At 44.9% G+C, this 16,137-nt stretch overlaps 1 protein-coding gene across 1 annotated transcript in view; it reads right to left on the reverse strand.

Annotated features, from left to right (window-relative positions):
* The window catches only part of Sf3a1 (splicing factor 3a subunit 1), a 23,079-nt gene continuing 6,942 nt past the window's right edge, over window positions 1-16,137 (reverse strand). Inside the window, exons 3-16 of the mRNA XM_027387319.2 lie at window positions 14,540-14,747; window positions 13,325-13,582; window positions 10,537-10,611; window positions 8,516-8,666; window positions 7,426-7,619; window positions 6,450-6,567; window positions 5,993-6,178; window positions 5,144-5,265; window positions 4,795-5,040; window positions 4,091-4,298; window positions 3,496-3,650; window positions 2,361-2,462; window positions 2,187-2,258; window positions 1-1,556 (exon numbers count right to left, since the gene is read on the reverse strand). Of these exons, the coding sequence (XP_027243120.1) occupies window positions 1,455-1,556; window positions 2,187-2,258; window positions 2,361-2,462; window positions 3,496-3,650; window positions 4,091-4,298; window positions 4,795-5,040; window positions 5,144-5,265; window positions 5,993-6,178; window positions 6,450-6,567; window positions 7,426-7,619; window positions 8,516-8,666; window positions 10,537-10,611; window positions 13,325-13,582; window positions 14,540-14,747 (2,197 nt within the window). The 3' untranslated portion in view covers window positions 1-1,454. The remainder of the gene's footprint in view (window positions 1,557-2,186; window positions 2,259-2,360; window positions 2,463-3,495; window positions 3,651-4,090; window positions 4,299-4,794; window positions 5,041-5,143; window positions 5,266-5,992; window positions 6,179-6,449; window positions 6,568-7,425; window positions 7,620-8,515; window positions 8,667-10,536; window positions 10,612-13,324; window positions 13,583-14,539; window positions 14,748-16,137) is intronic.

Below are 16,137 nucleotides of genomic sequence, written 5' to 3' on the forward strand. Positions count from 1 at the left end.
TGTTTTGCACATATTCTTCATCTTTGAACCATGTGATTGTGGGAATGTGACTTGCCTCTGGTACCTCAAACAAGAAAAATCACATAAGGACTACCACACAAGTGCTTGAACAGGAAGCAGTGTCAGGTCTGACAACTTATGTCTTTAATCCCAGTATTTGAGAGGCAGTGGCAAGCTGATTTCTGTACATTCAAAGCCAACCTGGTCTATATAGCAAGTCCAGGCCAGCTGTCTCAAAATAAAACAAATAAAAAAAGAACAACAACAACAAAACCCTAACAACAAAACACGTTAGGTAGTAAACTAAATTTGAGGCCCTTAGATAAGCACATAGACTTGGCATAATTAATAACACACATCATAAACAATACCCTTTGATCACACTGAATGAAGCACCTAACCTAAAACCACTATGCCAATCAGTTCATGGGTGATTCTAGATTTGAAGAAAACTGCTATTGTGGTGGTCCTTGTTCTGTGGGATACTGCATGTTGGAGGGTCCCAATGTTTCACAAATATAAAATGTGTGTTTCTTGTAGAGGTGTGTCATGGCACATATGAGACCAGAAGACATTCATGGATGTCAGGCCTTGCCTTCCATCTAGCTTTAGAGACGGTCTAGTGTTCACGGGCCTGCTCCAGATGATTCTGGCTTAGTCTTCGATCTCCCAGTGCACAAGGGTTACAGCAGTTTGTGCTAGTGGCTTTTACAATGGATTCTTGCACCATAAGCACTTTATTCATCAAGCCACCTCCCCAGCCCATGATGATTTTCAGAAGAAAGACTAATGACGGCAGCAAAAATTTATATACAGAGACCATAACTACTGAGACCCCAAGAGCTCCACAGTACTAGGTGGTAGGCACACTTGGCCAAGAGTCAGATCTTAATAAACTGTTTCTATGAGGGTCCAAGAGGTGTTTTGTTTTTAATTTTTAAAAATATTTTTTAACACAGTATCTCCCACAGCCCAGGTGGGCCTCAAGCTGTACAGTTGAGGGTAACTCTGAACATCTAATTCTCCTGCCTAAACCTCCCAAGTCCCAGGATTACAAGCATGCATGTACCATGCTTGGCTTCAAGAGATTAGAAACCAAAGCATGATATAAAATGATGACAGTAACCATATTCTATCCGCCAAACATCACTCGGTATTATGAAACTATCCTGTAGGAAACACTGAGTTTTGAATTCCTAATGGGCTTCCTGAAGGATCTCAAATTCAGAACCTAACAAGAAATCATTCCACAGACTGGCTTAGAAAGCTCTGCTATTCTTACCCATGTCAGGTTAGATAATGGGCAACACCTCTCCTAAATGACAAGGTGAATTTCGAAACTGATTAAGAGGGAAACAAATACACGGGCTGTGCCTGAGGTCCCAGAAAAGCTCCTGGAAGTGGTGGTAAAAGAAGAGGTCCAATGCAGGAGCCCAACTGTAGGTATCTCTTCACTACTTCTTCCTGCCGCCTCTCTCCTTGAGGGCCAAGTGGATGACAGCACCACTGGCCATGTTGTAGTAAGCCAGGGAGTTGGAATCCTTGATGAAAATGCCCTGGAATACAAACAAACGTCTTAGGTATGGCACCTGTCTTTGACCACATCAATGCAGCCTCACACAACTGAGCTTAGCTGTTAATATTCTAGACTTCACCAATATGGATGCTAAAGGGAAGGTCAGGTCAGTGGATTATGGAACTTTGGCTTCTTCTAGAACACTTTTTCCTTCTAACTGATATTGACAAACATAAGGGACCTTTAGTCAACACCTGGTTCAATTTTCAACTCCCAAGATGCTACCCATGACCGACTCCAAGAAACAGCCAACTTCTCAGGTCATAGGACTTTTAGTGATTACCTAATTCAACACCCTCATTTTACAGAAGAGATGAGGCACCAGAAGACCTGGAAGACCCCCTTTGCAGAGAGGGCCAGGCTAAGATCACATCACTGGGCTGGTCCCCATCCAGCTCTAAAAGGTTTTTAGACCCTGCATTAGACTATGCTGTCAGAATCCTGCACTGTCAGGTTCACCTGCCCCAGTATCCCACCTGTATTATTTCTAGGATGGACTCAGATGGCCACATCCAGGTCTCTCTCTATCCTACTTTGTAACAGAAGATTGTTTCTGGGATGACAGAGGTGTTGGAACCTAATGGACAGGACTGGGGTTACCCTGGCTTACTTCATACTGTAGTTTCTGTTTCCCTGCAGGCATGCCTGTGGCTTCATGAATCTTCACTTTGATGACAGAGACCTGTGGGACCAAAGAAAGGTCATTCATTCCCTTGCTAAGACCAGCTGGAAAAAACAACCCATTGGCTAAGCACCTGTAACAATTGGGGGTGGCAACACATACCTGGTCTGTGAGTGGCAGAGTGAAGACCAGCCCTTGCCCATTCAGCTTCCATTCTGTCTTATCCTGCATGTTGGGTACCTGCACTTTGATGGACACTGGACCCTGCAAAATGGAGTGCACATTATGCTTGGAGAACTCCAAGCCAACCAGAAACTACGCTCTACTAATAGTGGGCCCATCCAAACAATGACTACTGTCCCTCTGGCCCATTTACTATTGATGCTACTTGTGACACACCATGTAAGGCTTTCTTTTTTCTTTTTTTAGTTTTTAGACAGGGTTTCATATGTAGCCCAGGCTGGTCTTAATCGTTCTGCCTCTAGAGTGCTGAGATTTTAAGTATATATTACTATGCTCAGTTTCCTTTCCCCCTTTCCCTTCCTTAAATATACCTGTCTTGCTTTACAGTTAATATGGAACTAAGGTGAAAACATTCTACAACCCCAAGGACCAGTAGAGTAAATAATGTGGTCTGTGAGGTACTGGGTTCACAACTAGCTCCAGAGTGGACAAGACACCGGAGCTCAATGCTACTTGCCTGTGAAACAGGCTGCTCGGGACACTTTTAAACAGAGAATAGTCTGAACCTTTGGTAGGTGCTCAAGAAATAGATTCTAGTCTGACGGTGGTGGCACATGCCTTTAATCCCAGTACTCAGGGGAAAAAAAAAAAAAAAAAAAAAAAAAAAAAAAAAAAAAAAAACAAAGAAGAAAGAAAATAGATTCTAGTCTTAGGAAAACTATTTGGTCAAACTCATGGGGCAAATCTAGTGGGAGATGGGATTCTTTCTGTCTCCTCATTGAATCCTAATGCTTTCCTAGGGACCAGCAGGCCAAGGTAGGATCTTTGTTCTAGAATCCCAGGGCTGGAGGTAGAACTGTATTTAAGAACCGTGCCCAGATTTAGTATAGTGCTCCTGGCACTTCACTCAGCTGCATCTCCATACTAGATTCTAACAAGAGTCCATAGTACCAGAACCACTACCTCTACAACTTTCTGTTCCCCCAGCTGTTGACCTCACGTTACACACATACCCCAGAAGCTAACAGCATGGTAGGGGAACACAGCTGGGGCCTGGGCATCCCATGATGCTGCCAGGAACTCGGGAGAACAGGCAGCATTCTGGATCACAAACCTTGTTCCTGCGCAGGAACTCTTCCTCAGGCATGAGGCTGTCCTCAGTCTTGAGTTTCTTAGATGGAGGCTCATCTTCCATAGGAGGTGGGGGGTGTACAGGAGGCATTGGTGCTGGGGCTGGGACTGGAGCCACAGGTGGGGCAGGCACAAAGGCTGCAAAGACAAGGCACAGCCACCCAATGAGTACAGAAGGGGTTCAGAGGCTCAGGAGGCAGGACTGGGGAGACATTAAAGGCTTTGCTCCTTAGAGGTATAAAGTGCCCTGCTTTGATAAGTCTGGCACTCAACAGGTTTCCTGGCAGGGAGCCTTGGGAGGCTTTCCAGATTAAGCAGCAGAGGACTAGAGGCAGGGCAAGATCAGCCAGACAAGAGTCAATTGTCAGGCTTGTGAGCCTGTTAAGCACCTGGCCACCAAACGTAGACACACTAGCTATAGCTATGCCATCGCAGTTTCTTGACTTCCTCAGTAACTATGGCTCCCAGTTCCTAGTTTGTATTTCCTTTGGATTGATACCCAGTGGGAATAGTTGCCATGAACACCAGCCATGGCTCTGTGGAGTGACCCAACAGATGAAAACCACACTCAGACTGACCTGTTGGCACAATCATGGGAGGTGGGCGAGGTGCCATAATAGGAGGTGCAGCGGGAGGCATGGGTACCACGTTGATCCTAGGTGCATGGATGATGGGTGGCATGGGGGCAATCACTGAGCCTGGAGGCAGTCGGACTACAGAGGCCATGGGTGGCCGGGGCATGACAGGTACCGCAGATACAACAGTGGTACGAACTGGAGGCGGCATCTGAGGGTGGGAGGAGACACACAAGTCACAGAAAACCAAGGCTAAGCTTCAAGGGCACAACAACTGGCCATTCAGGATGGGGGTTGTACAGCTGGCATCACTGAGACTAAAGTCTCACATCAGGCCCATATAGCATCTTGCTATATGGAGTTCCAGGGTAATACTCTTTCTACGTGGGGCTTGGTGGTTCAGAACCAACTCTTCATGGTAGACAACACCACTTCAGAGGTTGACCTTGACTTGATCTTCTGGATACAGGCCATCAGTTCTCAAAGACCCATTAAGCCCACAGCCCTTCTTTGCCTTAAATCTGTTTCGTTACTTAGCATACTCCCTATTCCAATTCTGCTCTGCAGTGGAAGACAAAACTAGAAGTTTGTTTCAACTTGACAAACTAGCCGTACTCTAAAACAGTTACCCTTTCCAGACACTAGCATCATCCCACCATAAGGACCTAAGTTGAGAACACTTGGTCACAGGGTAGCTTCTGACTCACCGCAGGTGGCCGGGGCACTGATGTGATGGGGGGTGCTGAGCTGGGAATATTGGTGGCTGAAGATGGTGGTGGCGGCTGCTGGGGAATTTCATTGGGCTTGCTAGGGCCAATTTTCTCCTTAGTGTCATCTTCTGGCACTAGGCCCTTTGCCTTATGGATGGCCTCAATCTGCTCCTGGAGGGTGATGTTGGCCTGGGCAGCCTGCTGGGTCCGGGCCATGCTGCCTGAATGGCCATCCCAAGTCACCTGCATGGGAATACAAAGACACAGCTTGTCAGGACTCCTGGAACTGAGCCGACATGAAGGAGACAGAAAGCAGGGAAGGCACTAGGACTCATGGGAACTGCACCTTTTCTTCTGGCTTCTGGATCTCTTCTTCACCAATCTTCTTACCAATGGCTGTTTCTTCTACCCCAAAGATGTCAGTACGGCGCTCAGCCAACTGCTTTAAGCTACTCTCAATATCCAGACCTGTGTACAACAACAGAACGGAGAGAAAGAGAAGCTAGGCCTGGTGCCCTTCTGACAAGTCAGCAGCTTTCTGGAAATGGAGTGTGGAGGCTGGATTCACAATACAGGCTGCCTGTCAGCTCTAACATGTCACTCATTCTTTGTCTGGGGAGGGTTGCCAGAGAAGCAGTAAGCCTAAAGACCTGGTACTTGTCCAACTCTTATTAACAGGACTAAAGACCCAGTCTCTAGCCTTTGGCAGTCCCCTTCCTATACTGCTGCGTTGTTTTTTGTTTTGTTTTGTGACTCTATGTGGTGCTGACTGTTCTGGAATTCTCCATGTAGACCAGGCTGGCCTCTACTCACAGAGCTCCACCTGCCTCTGCCTCCAGAATGCTGGGTTTAAAGGCATGTGCCACCATGTGCAGCCCTATCCTCTTGCTTTGGCTTTAGCAATAAGACTAGTGAGTGTCACTCCAGGAGACAGAATTTGAATCACAAGTCTGTCCAAGAGAGCAAATGACTAAGTATCCCTCCCAGCTATTGCCAGTATCTTGTTATGGAATTATCAACAGGCATGTGACAGCTGGTCAGTACCAGTCTTTGGAGGACTTCCCTATACAGTGTTCTGGAAAATACAAATTTCTTTTACAGTATCATAGGCTGCACCTATCTCCCAAATTCTCACTGACCTCAACTGTTCTGTGTCTACATAAAGGAAGCTATGGGCTGGGAACCTCCCGCTCACCTGGTGCATAAACCTCATCATCACTCTGTTTCTCTCGGATGGAGCGATCCCGCTGCTCCAGCCAGCGGGGGTCAAGAAGCCCAATACGCATGTGCTCTTGCATTTTGCTGGCAGGAATCTTCTCCCCAGTGATGGGGGATACAAGATATTCATCAGGAGCAGGAGCTGGAGGAAGGGGCTTAGAAGCTAAAAGGAAACAGATAACTAAGTGAGAATTCTGGATAGTAGCTGAGGTTAAGAAAGCAATACATTCAAACATCATTCACTGGAAACATCTCTTTAGTGCCACTTTTACACCAGAAACCTGAAACTGGAAATGACTACACTCTAGTTTCTTATCAAAAGGCTTGTAACCTAGGGGTTACCTCAAGCCCTCCTAGAAACAGCCCACCTGAAGAACACACAAGACCATGCAGGACTTTCTTTAGCAGCACAAGGACTGGGACACAGGCCCTACCTTTGGGATCATAGTCCTTTCGCACAATGACTTGGTCTGGAGTTGGGGGCAGAGGTGGAGGCATGGGTGTCTCCGGGGGTGGAGGCACTTTCTGTCCTTCTTCATCATCATCTGAGCCCTAAAAAGCAAAGCAGTAGCATAACTCAGGAGATGAAAGGGTGCGTCCCCAAAGCTCAAGACTGTGGCTCTCAGGGTGGCAAGGAGCCTTGGTCCCTGCAGCCAGCATCCATGTGCTAAGCCTTCTGGAGCAGCTGAGGTCAACTGGCAGCAAGCCAAGCTGTTTCCTCACAACATGAATGGGAGCATCAGGGACCATGGTGCTAACACTCCTCCCAGGCATTTCCAGCGGCTGGCACCAGGCAATCCCAAGAGGCCAAAGGCACTTAACACACAGAAGAATACAGGAGCCAAGTCAGCGCTCAATGGTAGCTGCTCCCAGAGCAATGCTGGGAGGGAGAGAAAAAGTCAATTCCCACAGACACTGGGGCCCTTTCTTCTCAAGCTATACACAAATTCTTTCAGAACAGGGAAAGCAGCTTGGCTCAGGATTCTGTGCCTACTTGGAGGACTATGCTGGAAGAGGGTAGAAATGTCTGAAAGGACGTGTAGGCTACATTTAGACAAGCTTGGGAACTAGTGATCCTTTAGGCCTGAGTGCTAGAAAGGCATCAAAACACAGGGTGATATGGATCCCTTAACAGGGCTGGTGGAGGGTGGGTTGGGATCAGGGATGCCAAGCCAAAGGGAAAGCAATAGACTACAAGGCTGGCACAGCTTCGAGATCTTTCCTATGAATTGGTCTTTGTTGCTGGAGTGTGTTGGGCTGCCTGGACTTAAAACAGCAGCAGCCAGTCTGGCCTTCTCCAGAACTCAAAATCTTTTGAGTCTCAAAGAGCGGAACCTTAGACCAGGAGAGCGTCCCCCAACTTCCTGGTCTCCAGGAGAAAGATCAGGTTAAAACCACCTGAGAATTTACCTCATCCATGTCCTGTACTTGAGTATCCTGGTCCAGTTGGGAAGGAGCCTCCTCAGCCTTTTCTTGCTTCTCATCTTCCTCGTCAGACTCAACCTCCATCTCCACTTCCTCACTTTCCCCAAACTTCTCATAGCGCTCTTGAATGAGGATTCGGGCTCCCAATTCCTCTGGTGTTGTTGGGGGTGGGAAGTTTCCTAAAAGGGGTAAGACGGGGTCAAAAGCATTCTGAGTTGGGTATGGTGTCAAGCACCTTCATTCCTAACACTTGGAAGGAGCGCTGAGGCAAGTGGATTTTCTGTAAGTTTGTAGTCAGCCTGGTTTTACACCAGTTCTAGGATAGCCAGGGCTACAGAGACCTAGCTTGATGATTATTCTTGGTTGTCAACTTAACTACATCTGGAATTAACTAAAACCCAAGCAGCTGGACCTGTGAGGAAATTTTTTTTTTGGACTAATCATTTTAGGGAAGAGCCAATCTAAATCTGGGCCACACCTTCTTTTGGAAGCCATGGAAAGAAGATTTTGCTTTTTGCCTACTTGCCCTGACTCTTGATGGAAAGCTTGCCAACCTGCTACTGAGGCATTCTTTCCCTAGTCAGGATTCCAAAGATAATGAAGACCAGCTAAGACATCCACTCTCCTGGACTTTCTGTCTAGAAACAGCCATTGTTGGACTAGCTAGATCACAGCCTGTAAGTCACTCTAATAAACTCCCCTTTTATGTATACAGATTCATTCTATCAGTTCTGTTCCTCTAGAAAACCCTGATTAATATGCCCTGTCTCCTAAAAAAAAAAAAAGAAAAAGAAAAAAGAAAAAAACAAAAACAAAGAACACAATAACAAGAAGAAATTCCTTGTCCTGTCTGTGAGCTACCCAAAGACTAGGAATTGTCTAATTTTATTATCTGCAGAGGACATCAGAGTCTAACATGGTAACCAGCTGATGAATTGCATTTAACTTGGGCAAATGAACGATGTTTCCCCTTCTGAAACAGAGGGAAAAAACAGTAATGAAGTCCTGTGCCTGGTTCTGCAGCTCCCTGGGAGCGCCAGAGTTCCTGGAGGCGTTCTCTTCTCGACCTACCTACCTTGCTCATTGGGTTGGAAATCCACTGTCTCCACCACGACAAAATCATGCCAGTCGATCTGAGCATAGGCCACCCGCTCCTTCTCTTTCTCTTCTTCTTCCTTCTTTCTCTCACGCTCCTGGAATTTGGCCCATTCTACTCGATAGCACACCTGTGAGGATAGAACATAGCAAGGTGCCTCCAATGATGCTTCAGGGCATTGCCTTCAGACCAAGATGCAACTATGCTCACAAGGGGAAACTTTAGTGTTCCAGAGTTGGCAAAGGGCTCCAGGCTCACAGCCGCAAACTCTCTTGTAGTAAATGTGCATGAAAACCTAGTAAGTGGTACTGTAAACCTTGTCAAGAGCTGCAAGTGCCATAGGCTCTAGGGGGAACCTGTCACCTTTTTTGTCTCTTTTGTTAGATAGTCATATTGTTAAAGTGTTCAATGTTTATATCATGATTGGTTCTCAACAGAGCAACTTCTTATTAAACTTTGTGGCAGTTAAAGCAGGGACTATGATCAAATGCAAAGACCGGTCGCATGTCAAGGGTAAATGGCAGTGGTGATGTGCAGCCCTTAAGAGGACATTCATATCACCCCTTCCAAGGCTCAGTGAATATTTATAGGCCAGGGAGTAGAAAGAATGTAAGAACCAGAAGATGGGGAAATGTACAGCAAAAAGACATCTTCTGGACACAACAAAGCCTTTGTACTCATCAACTCACTGCAGCTGTGGTTACCTACACAATACTGGACCCATTAGCAGTTCATCACAAATGGAGGATGGGCATTCCTCCTTGAGGAAATACTGGCAGTGAAGGGTGGCTTAGGTAAGGGTGTCATTTTCTTTAGTGGTGTAGTCACTGACAGGTTGGCCACACTCCAGTAAATAATCTCTCATCCCATGTTTGTGTAAGCAACTCCAACAAACACAGTAGGGCCACACAAAAGATGAAATGAAAGGAGGAGACCTTATTGAAAAGGGTTTCAATGGAAGAGGCAAGGGAAATGAAAGAGTAAGGGGAGACGAAGATATCTAAAAAATAGCATATACTTGTATGAAGCTATCAAAAACTTTTTTTGTGGGGGAGCACTTTGTGTTTTTGAGACAAGGGTCTCACTCTGTATCCCTGAGTGGCCCTGAACTTATTCTGGGATTAGAGGTGAGACACAAACATTTTAAAATATTAAGAAGAAAACCTGGTATATACAAAAGCAGCCTCAATCTAAGAGTCTGAAACAGCCATCTCACAGTTAAAACAAACCAGCACAAACCACGTCTGCTCAATTGTGAGAACCTGGTGACTTCAAAAGACACCTACTACCTCTCTCACCCGAGGATCTGCTCGGGAGGTAGTTTCTGCCTGAAGTAGGGAAGAGAAACCCGCTAAACTTCTGGATGGCCTCTGTAGTCACAAGGTCTTTCTTCTCAGCACCCTACAACTAGGTCCAGGCTGACTAGCCCTTTTCTGAGATGCTTTGGGACCAGAAGTATGTCTAATTTTGGAATATTTTCATATACATGATGAATGAGATGCACCAGATGTCTAAACCTGAAAGTCATTATTTTCTATAAGCACCTCATATACATGGCCTGAAGGGGTTCATTTTTCTTTTAAATAATTTATTTAACCTTTTTTTATGTGCAGTGGGGTGAAGTGTTAGATTCCCTACAACAAGAGCTACAGACAGTTGTAAGCTGCCATATGGGTGCTGGGAATTGAAGCCGGGTCCTCTAGAAGAACAGTCAGTACTCTTAACCGCTGAGCCATCTCTCCAGCCCCCTGAAGGGATTAATTTTATACAATGTTAGTGAACCTGCATTTTGAAAGTGACCCATCACACGAGGTCAGATGTGGAATTTTGAATTTCTAGTGTCACATGGGCACTCAAAAGTTTCGGATTTCAGAGTGTTTTAAATTTCAGATTAGGAAAGGTCAACCTGTACTGACTCAAAGACAGTTTCTAAACAAAAACAAAACCCACACAAAGAACCTGCTGCATTGGTACCTGGTAGCAGGAAATCCTGTGTTTACCTGGTCCAAAACTTCTCGGGGATTTTCAGCCTCTTTCTTGAGCTTCGCAAATAAGCCTTTGGGTGGAATCAAGATCTGAAAGAGAATTAGAGCAACTGTCAGTATATCACAGTATAAAACAAAGAGTTAGCCTTGCTGGGCCCATCACAGGACATAAGAGATGGATTCTCAACCACAATTCCAGATCTACATGTCGGACTTTATGCAAGTTTTTTAACAACTAGAACTTGTTTTTCCTTCTCAAAATATCGACACCACCACTCGAGAGAAGGCCATTTCCAGGACTCCCAGTAAAGTACACAAACCATTGGCAGGTTACCCAGAACATGCTACATTAAATGACACTGACGTGCTCCTGTAATTTTGAAAATGTTATTCAGTCCTCCTCTGCTGTTCTGCTCAAGACCAAAACCACCTCCTCCCTATTCTCCAGTATTTCCATCCCCTGCCTTTTTAGAGTATATATCTCCATCTGAACCACCCCCCCCCCCGACACCTCACCTGTATTCTCCACCCAACTAAGAATTTGTCTTCTCAATAGAACCAACGTCTAATGTGCATTTACTAAGAAATGGAACACTTACTGCCTTTATTCTAACCATTCCAATTGTGCCAGCAATATCTACTTCCACTCACAAAGCAGCACAATTTTTTACCTTGCCTTGCCCTTGTACCTTTATCCCTAGAATCTACCTGCTAGTACAGTGTTCCATGGGTAGACACCAGTGCCTTCAAGTTATGAGTCAATGCCAATATCCAAATTTAGAGGAAGAAACACAAAAGTAACAATATAGACACTAAGGATTTCTAACTATGGAAGCAGTTCAAATTGAACCCAGGCTTTACTCAGAACTGATAGTATGGGGCTGAAGAAATTGCAATACAGCTAAAAGCAGTGGCTGTTCTTCAGAGGACCTGGGTTCAAATCCCAGCACCTATATGGTAGCTCACAACCATCTGTAACTCTAGTTCCAGGGGATCTGATGGCCTCTTCTAATCTCCATGGCACCAGGCACAGGAGTGGTGCAGAGATATACATACAACACTCATACATGCAAAATAAAAATAAATAAATGCAAAAACCCTCAAAAACCTGATACGGTATACTTACAGTAACCCTTTGGTTTTGGATTTCAGTCATTGTTCTATTAGATTCTAGATTCTAAAGACATGTTTGTTTTTTGGTTTGTTTGTTTTCAAAACAGGGTTTCTCTGTATTGCTTTGGAGGTTGTCCTGGAACTTACTCTGTAGACCAGGCTGGCCTTGAACTCAGAGATCCACCTGCCTCTGCCTCCCGAGTGCTGGGATTAAAGATGTGAGCCGCCAATGCCCAGCCTAAAGACACGTTTTTTATATTTTTAATTTTATACTTAGAGCTAGTCCATGTGAGTCCTTTCAACTTAGATCTTTAACACTATTTCTAATATTAAGAACAGATGTGTAGATCATTCCACTAAAAAGGAAAACAAGAAAAATGTGCCATTGGTAAACCTCTACTGTGAGTTGCCTTTATAACTCATTTTAAAAAAAAATTATTTTTAAAGCAGAAAGTCTCTCAAAGAGCTCATGCTGGTCTGGAACTCCTGGTAATCCTCATGCCTCAATCTTCCTAGAGCTGGGTAGGATTAAAAGTGTTAGCTACTGCACCCAGTTAACTGATTAATTTTAAATACCAGATTGCTGTGTCAGATTCTTTTTTAAAATACAGATTCAAAGCCAGACAGTGATAGCAAACACTGTTAATCACAGCACTCCAGAGGCAGAGGCAGAGGCAGGTGGATCTCAGTGAGTTCCAGGCCAGCCTGGCCTACAGAATGAGTTCCAGGACAGCCAGGACTGTTACACAGAGAAGCCCATCCCCCCAAAACCAAACAAAGAAGTTTCAGTCTGTAGCTCAGGCTACACATCACCAGGACCAAATGGGAAGATGCTGCATGTTTTCATTATTAGTAAACTCATAATGAACTTTTCCTAGTGTAAGTTACTCCACAGGGTAAAAATAACAAAGGTTGTAACACTTACTAACTTGAAGTCATAGATTTTCTGAATGACTTCACATTTCATTCCTTTTTTGTCTTTTTATCCCTCCAGTGGTGGACCCTGGGCCTTATACATTCTATTCCTGTGGAATAACTGTAGCTCCATGAAATCATCTTTCTTAGTCTGTTGCTGCTTGTGAAAGTTAGGGAAACATCACTAAAGTTTTGCAAGGGTAAATTAAATAGGAAGCAACTGTTAAGAGCTTGCTTCTCAGGCCATACAGCAGACAAGTGAAAATGTACAAACACCTAAAAGCAGCTAGTGCTACCTAGTCTTGTCACACAGCAGATGGTCACCTACTAACACTTTATAAACATGTCTCTGTAATAACAAGACTTAAAGAAATAATGATAGAAGCTGGGTGTGGGGACCCATGCCTTTAATCCCATAGACAAGAGGATCTCTGAGTTTGAGGCCAAAATGGTCCTTATAGTGAGCTCAAGGTCAGCCAGGGTTAGGGTTACATAGTGAGGCTATGAAAACCAGATGTACTAAGTTTGATCCTCAGTAGAAGGAAAGAACTGAACACTGTTCTGACTCCAAGTGTGTTCCATGGCAAGGCACAAAAGCACCTGCAGTCTTACACACGCACACACGCACGCACGCGCTCGAGCTCGCAGAGTCAAGATTTTACATTAAGTTGGGATTCACATTCCCCCAGATACTCCACAAAGCAAGTGCCCTTGCTGACAGAGTGAATGCTGTACTCCCAGTGGTGAGACACTATCCTCTGCCCTGACCCAGCACCTTGGTATACTGCTCCACCAGCTTTGTGAAGTAATTGAAGAGGCTGTGCTGTGGGCGGAGAAAGTCAAACTGGTAGTTTCGCTGCTCTTTTTGCATCAGCTGGGTCAGAAACTGGCGTCCATTCCTGGCCACAAACTGAGCTGTCAGCTTCACTACATCCAGGTCGAAGGCTGAGATGGAGGGGGGATCAGCAATGAACTCAAACTCAGGAGGGGGCTCCTTTGGTACTATGGTCTCTTGGATCACCTGGGCTTGGACCTAAGACAGAAAGTGTAGAACAAGAACAGAACAGAAGTAAATTAACTCCACAGAATGTCCAAAGACTCCAATGTTTTATTCATTGTAAGCATCACTGGGACTTGCTATAAGAAGACTGGCAACCAAGAGCATTGGTGTCTCATCCAACTATGCCTCAACTCCCTAATCTGTTTTAAGTATCTACATCTCTGATCCCATCCTGAAATCAAAGGCCTAAAGAGGTGGCAAAAATATACAGGAAATAGGCTATAAAATCTAACTAATCTGCAAGGCCCATGTGCATGTGTATGTGTGGTGAATCCCACCGTATAAAGTACATCAAGGCCCTCCAAGAGAACCTTGAAGCAGACAGAACAGATACTATGAATGCTTTTTATAAACGAGAAACTCAGGCCCTACAAGCAGCAACTGAAATGCAAGGTCTTTAAACATGACTTCAACTTTTATTTCTTATGGCTAAACAAAAGGCTGCTTTTCCCACAAAAGTCTGGGAATGGTGCAAAATGAAGAGACCAGTTTGTCTACAAAGTAGACAAACTGCACTTTCCATCTTCATTGACATTTTTGACTGTCCCTAGTTCTGCAACACCCCTGGGCCCAAACAGCACAAACGAAAGGGAAGAAATGGCACAAGGCTACAGTATCTCCCTTAGCTCATCCAGGTCATAATTTGTTTTCATACTACAACTAATTCTTACTCCTTGAATTAATATTTCGTATTTAGACAAGCCTCACCTTTGCCATCTATTAAACAGTTGTTCTGTTGGGCTTTTCATGATCTGAACCCAGAGCACAGAGCTTGACCAACCAGTGATCAAAAAGTGCTATGTATCATCAATGCTTCTGGAACATGAGGGTAATTTTACTTCTGTCCATGGTGGCTATGACGGTGGACAGCAGATATGCCCACCCACCTTATGTCCTCCTTAACCCACAAAGAGGAGATGGGTTCCAAACCTTCTGGGGCAGCTGTTGTTGAGTGGCTTGCTGCTGCTGCTGCATGACCTTGGGGATGGCAGCTGAGGGTTCCTGAGCCTTCCCCTCCTTAAACTCGCTGACCTTGTGGCGGTAGTAGGCATGGTAAGGGTCATTGGGATTTAAAAAGTTGAACTTGGGGTTGTTGATCTCATTCTGTCGGATCCTGGCTTCAAATTCAGGGCCATTTCTGGGAGGAGAAAAATTAACACACCAAATAATGAATATCACAACCTTTGTGACTACTTAATTCAAACCTCCATCCATTTCAACATCTTTTACACCCCTGGCCCTACCAGCTAAACAGAGCAGAAGGCAAGGTAAAGGTGACTTTATGGTTAAGATCAGCCACCACAGGGGCTAGAGACATCGATAACCCAGAGGAGCATTGGTTGCTCTTATAGAGGTACTGAGTTCAATTCCCAGCAACTACATCACAACCATCTGTAATGAGATCTGGTACCCTCTTCTGGTGTGCAAGAATATATGCGAAAAACACTGTATATATAATAAATAAATCTTCAAAACAATCTGTGACATCCATGACACAGACTATAAAATGTGGTGTATCTTTCTTGCACAAATAAAGCCTGTCTGGGAGTCAGAGAATGGAGCTTGCCACTAGCTAACCATAGAGGTCTGGCAGTCTATACAGACTACAGACAGGCAGGAAGTGATGTAGCTGGGCAGAATCAGAACATAAGCAAGGACAAACAGGAAATCACTCTCTTCTCTTCTCTGTGCTGAGCAGTCGACATGTAAGACGCCAGAGGAGTAACAAGTCCCTGGACCTTTCTCCGGTAAGATAAGGCCATGAGGAAATACACAGATTAGTAGTTATGGGTTAATAATTAAGTCAGAGCTAACCAATAAAAAACCATAGCCAGCCAGGCATTGGTGGCGCGTGCCTTAAATTCCATCACTTGGGAGGCAGAGGCAGGTGGATCTCTGTGAGTTCGAGACCAGCCTGGTCTGTAAGAGCTAGTTCCAGGACAGCCTCCAAAGCCACAGAGAAACCCTGTCTTGAAGAACAAACAAACAAACAAAAAGAAACCATAGCCAACGGCCAACAGCTTTATAATTAATATAAGTCTTGTGTGTTCATTTGCGGTTGATGTGGCTATGGGACCAGGCTGGCGGGAAGAGTTCATGTTATAATAGAAGGTCTATCCTCTAGCAAGTTCTGTTCACACCCTGTAGCTTGACTAACACCATGAGGTCTCAACTGACTGTGCGTTAGTCCAACCAGAACTTCATGCTTTGGAAAGAAGTGCTTTCCTACCACCCTGTGCAAACTAAACCACACAGAGCAAGACGGACACAGATTTGGGTCTTCTTAAATCAGGTCATAATGCCTGGAAAATGCCCAGGGAGACTAATGGCTTCTAGAAAAGGGGGGAGGGGATGTCTCTTCCAATGCTGCCTAAGCCACAGCCTCTCTCTACACATCAGGGAACAGTTAGAAAGATGTAATGAGAAGGCAGATGTACTTATTCCAAGAAATTTCAGTGCTCTAAGTTGGCTTACTACTAATTTTAGAATTAGATCCTCCAACACAAGGAATGGATTTCAGCAGAAAA

Source organism: Cricetulus griseus, assembly GCF_003668045.3.
Source record: "Cricetulus griseus strain 17A/GY chromosome 1 unlocalized genomic scaffold, alternate assembly CriGri-PICRH-1.0 chr1_1, whole genome shotgun sequence".
Classification (NCBI taxonomy): Eukaryota; Metazoa; Chordata; class Mammalia; order Rodentia; family Cricetidae; genus Cricetulus; species Cricetulus griseus.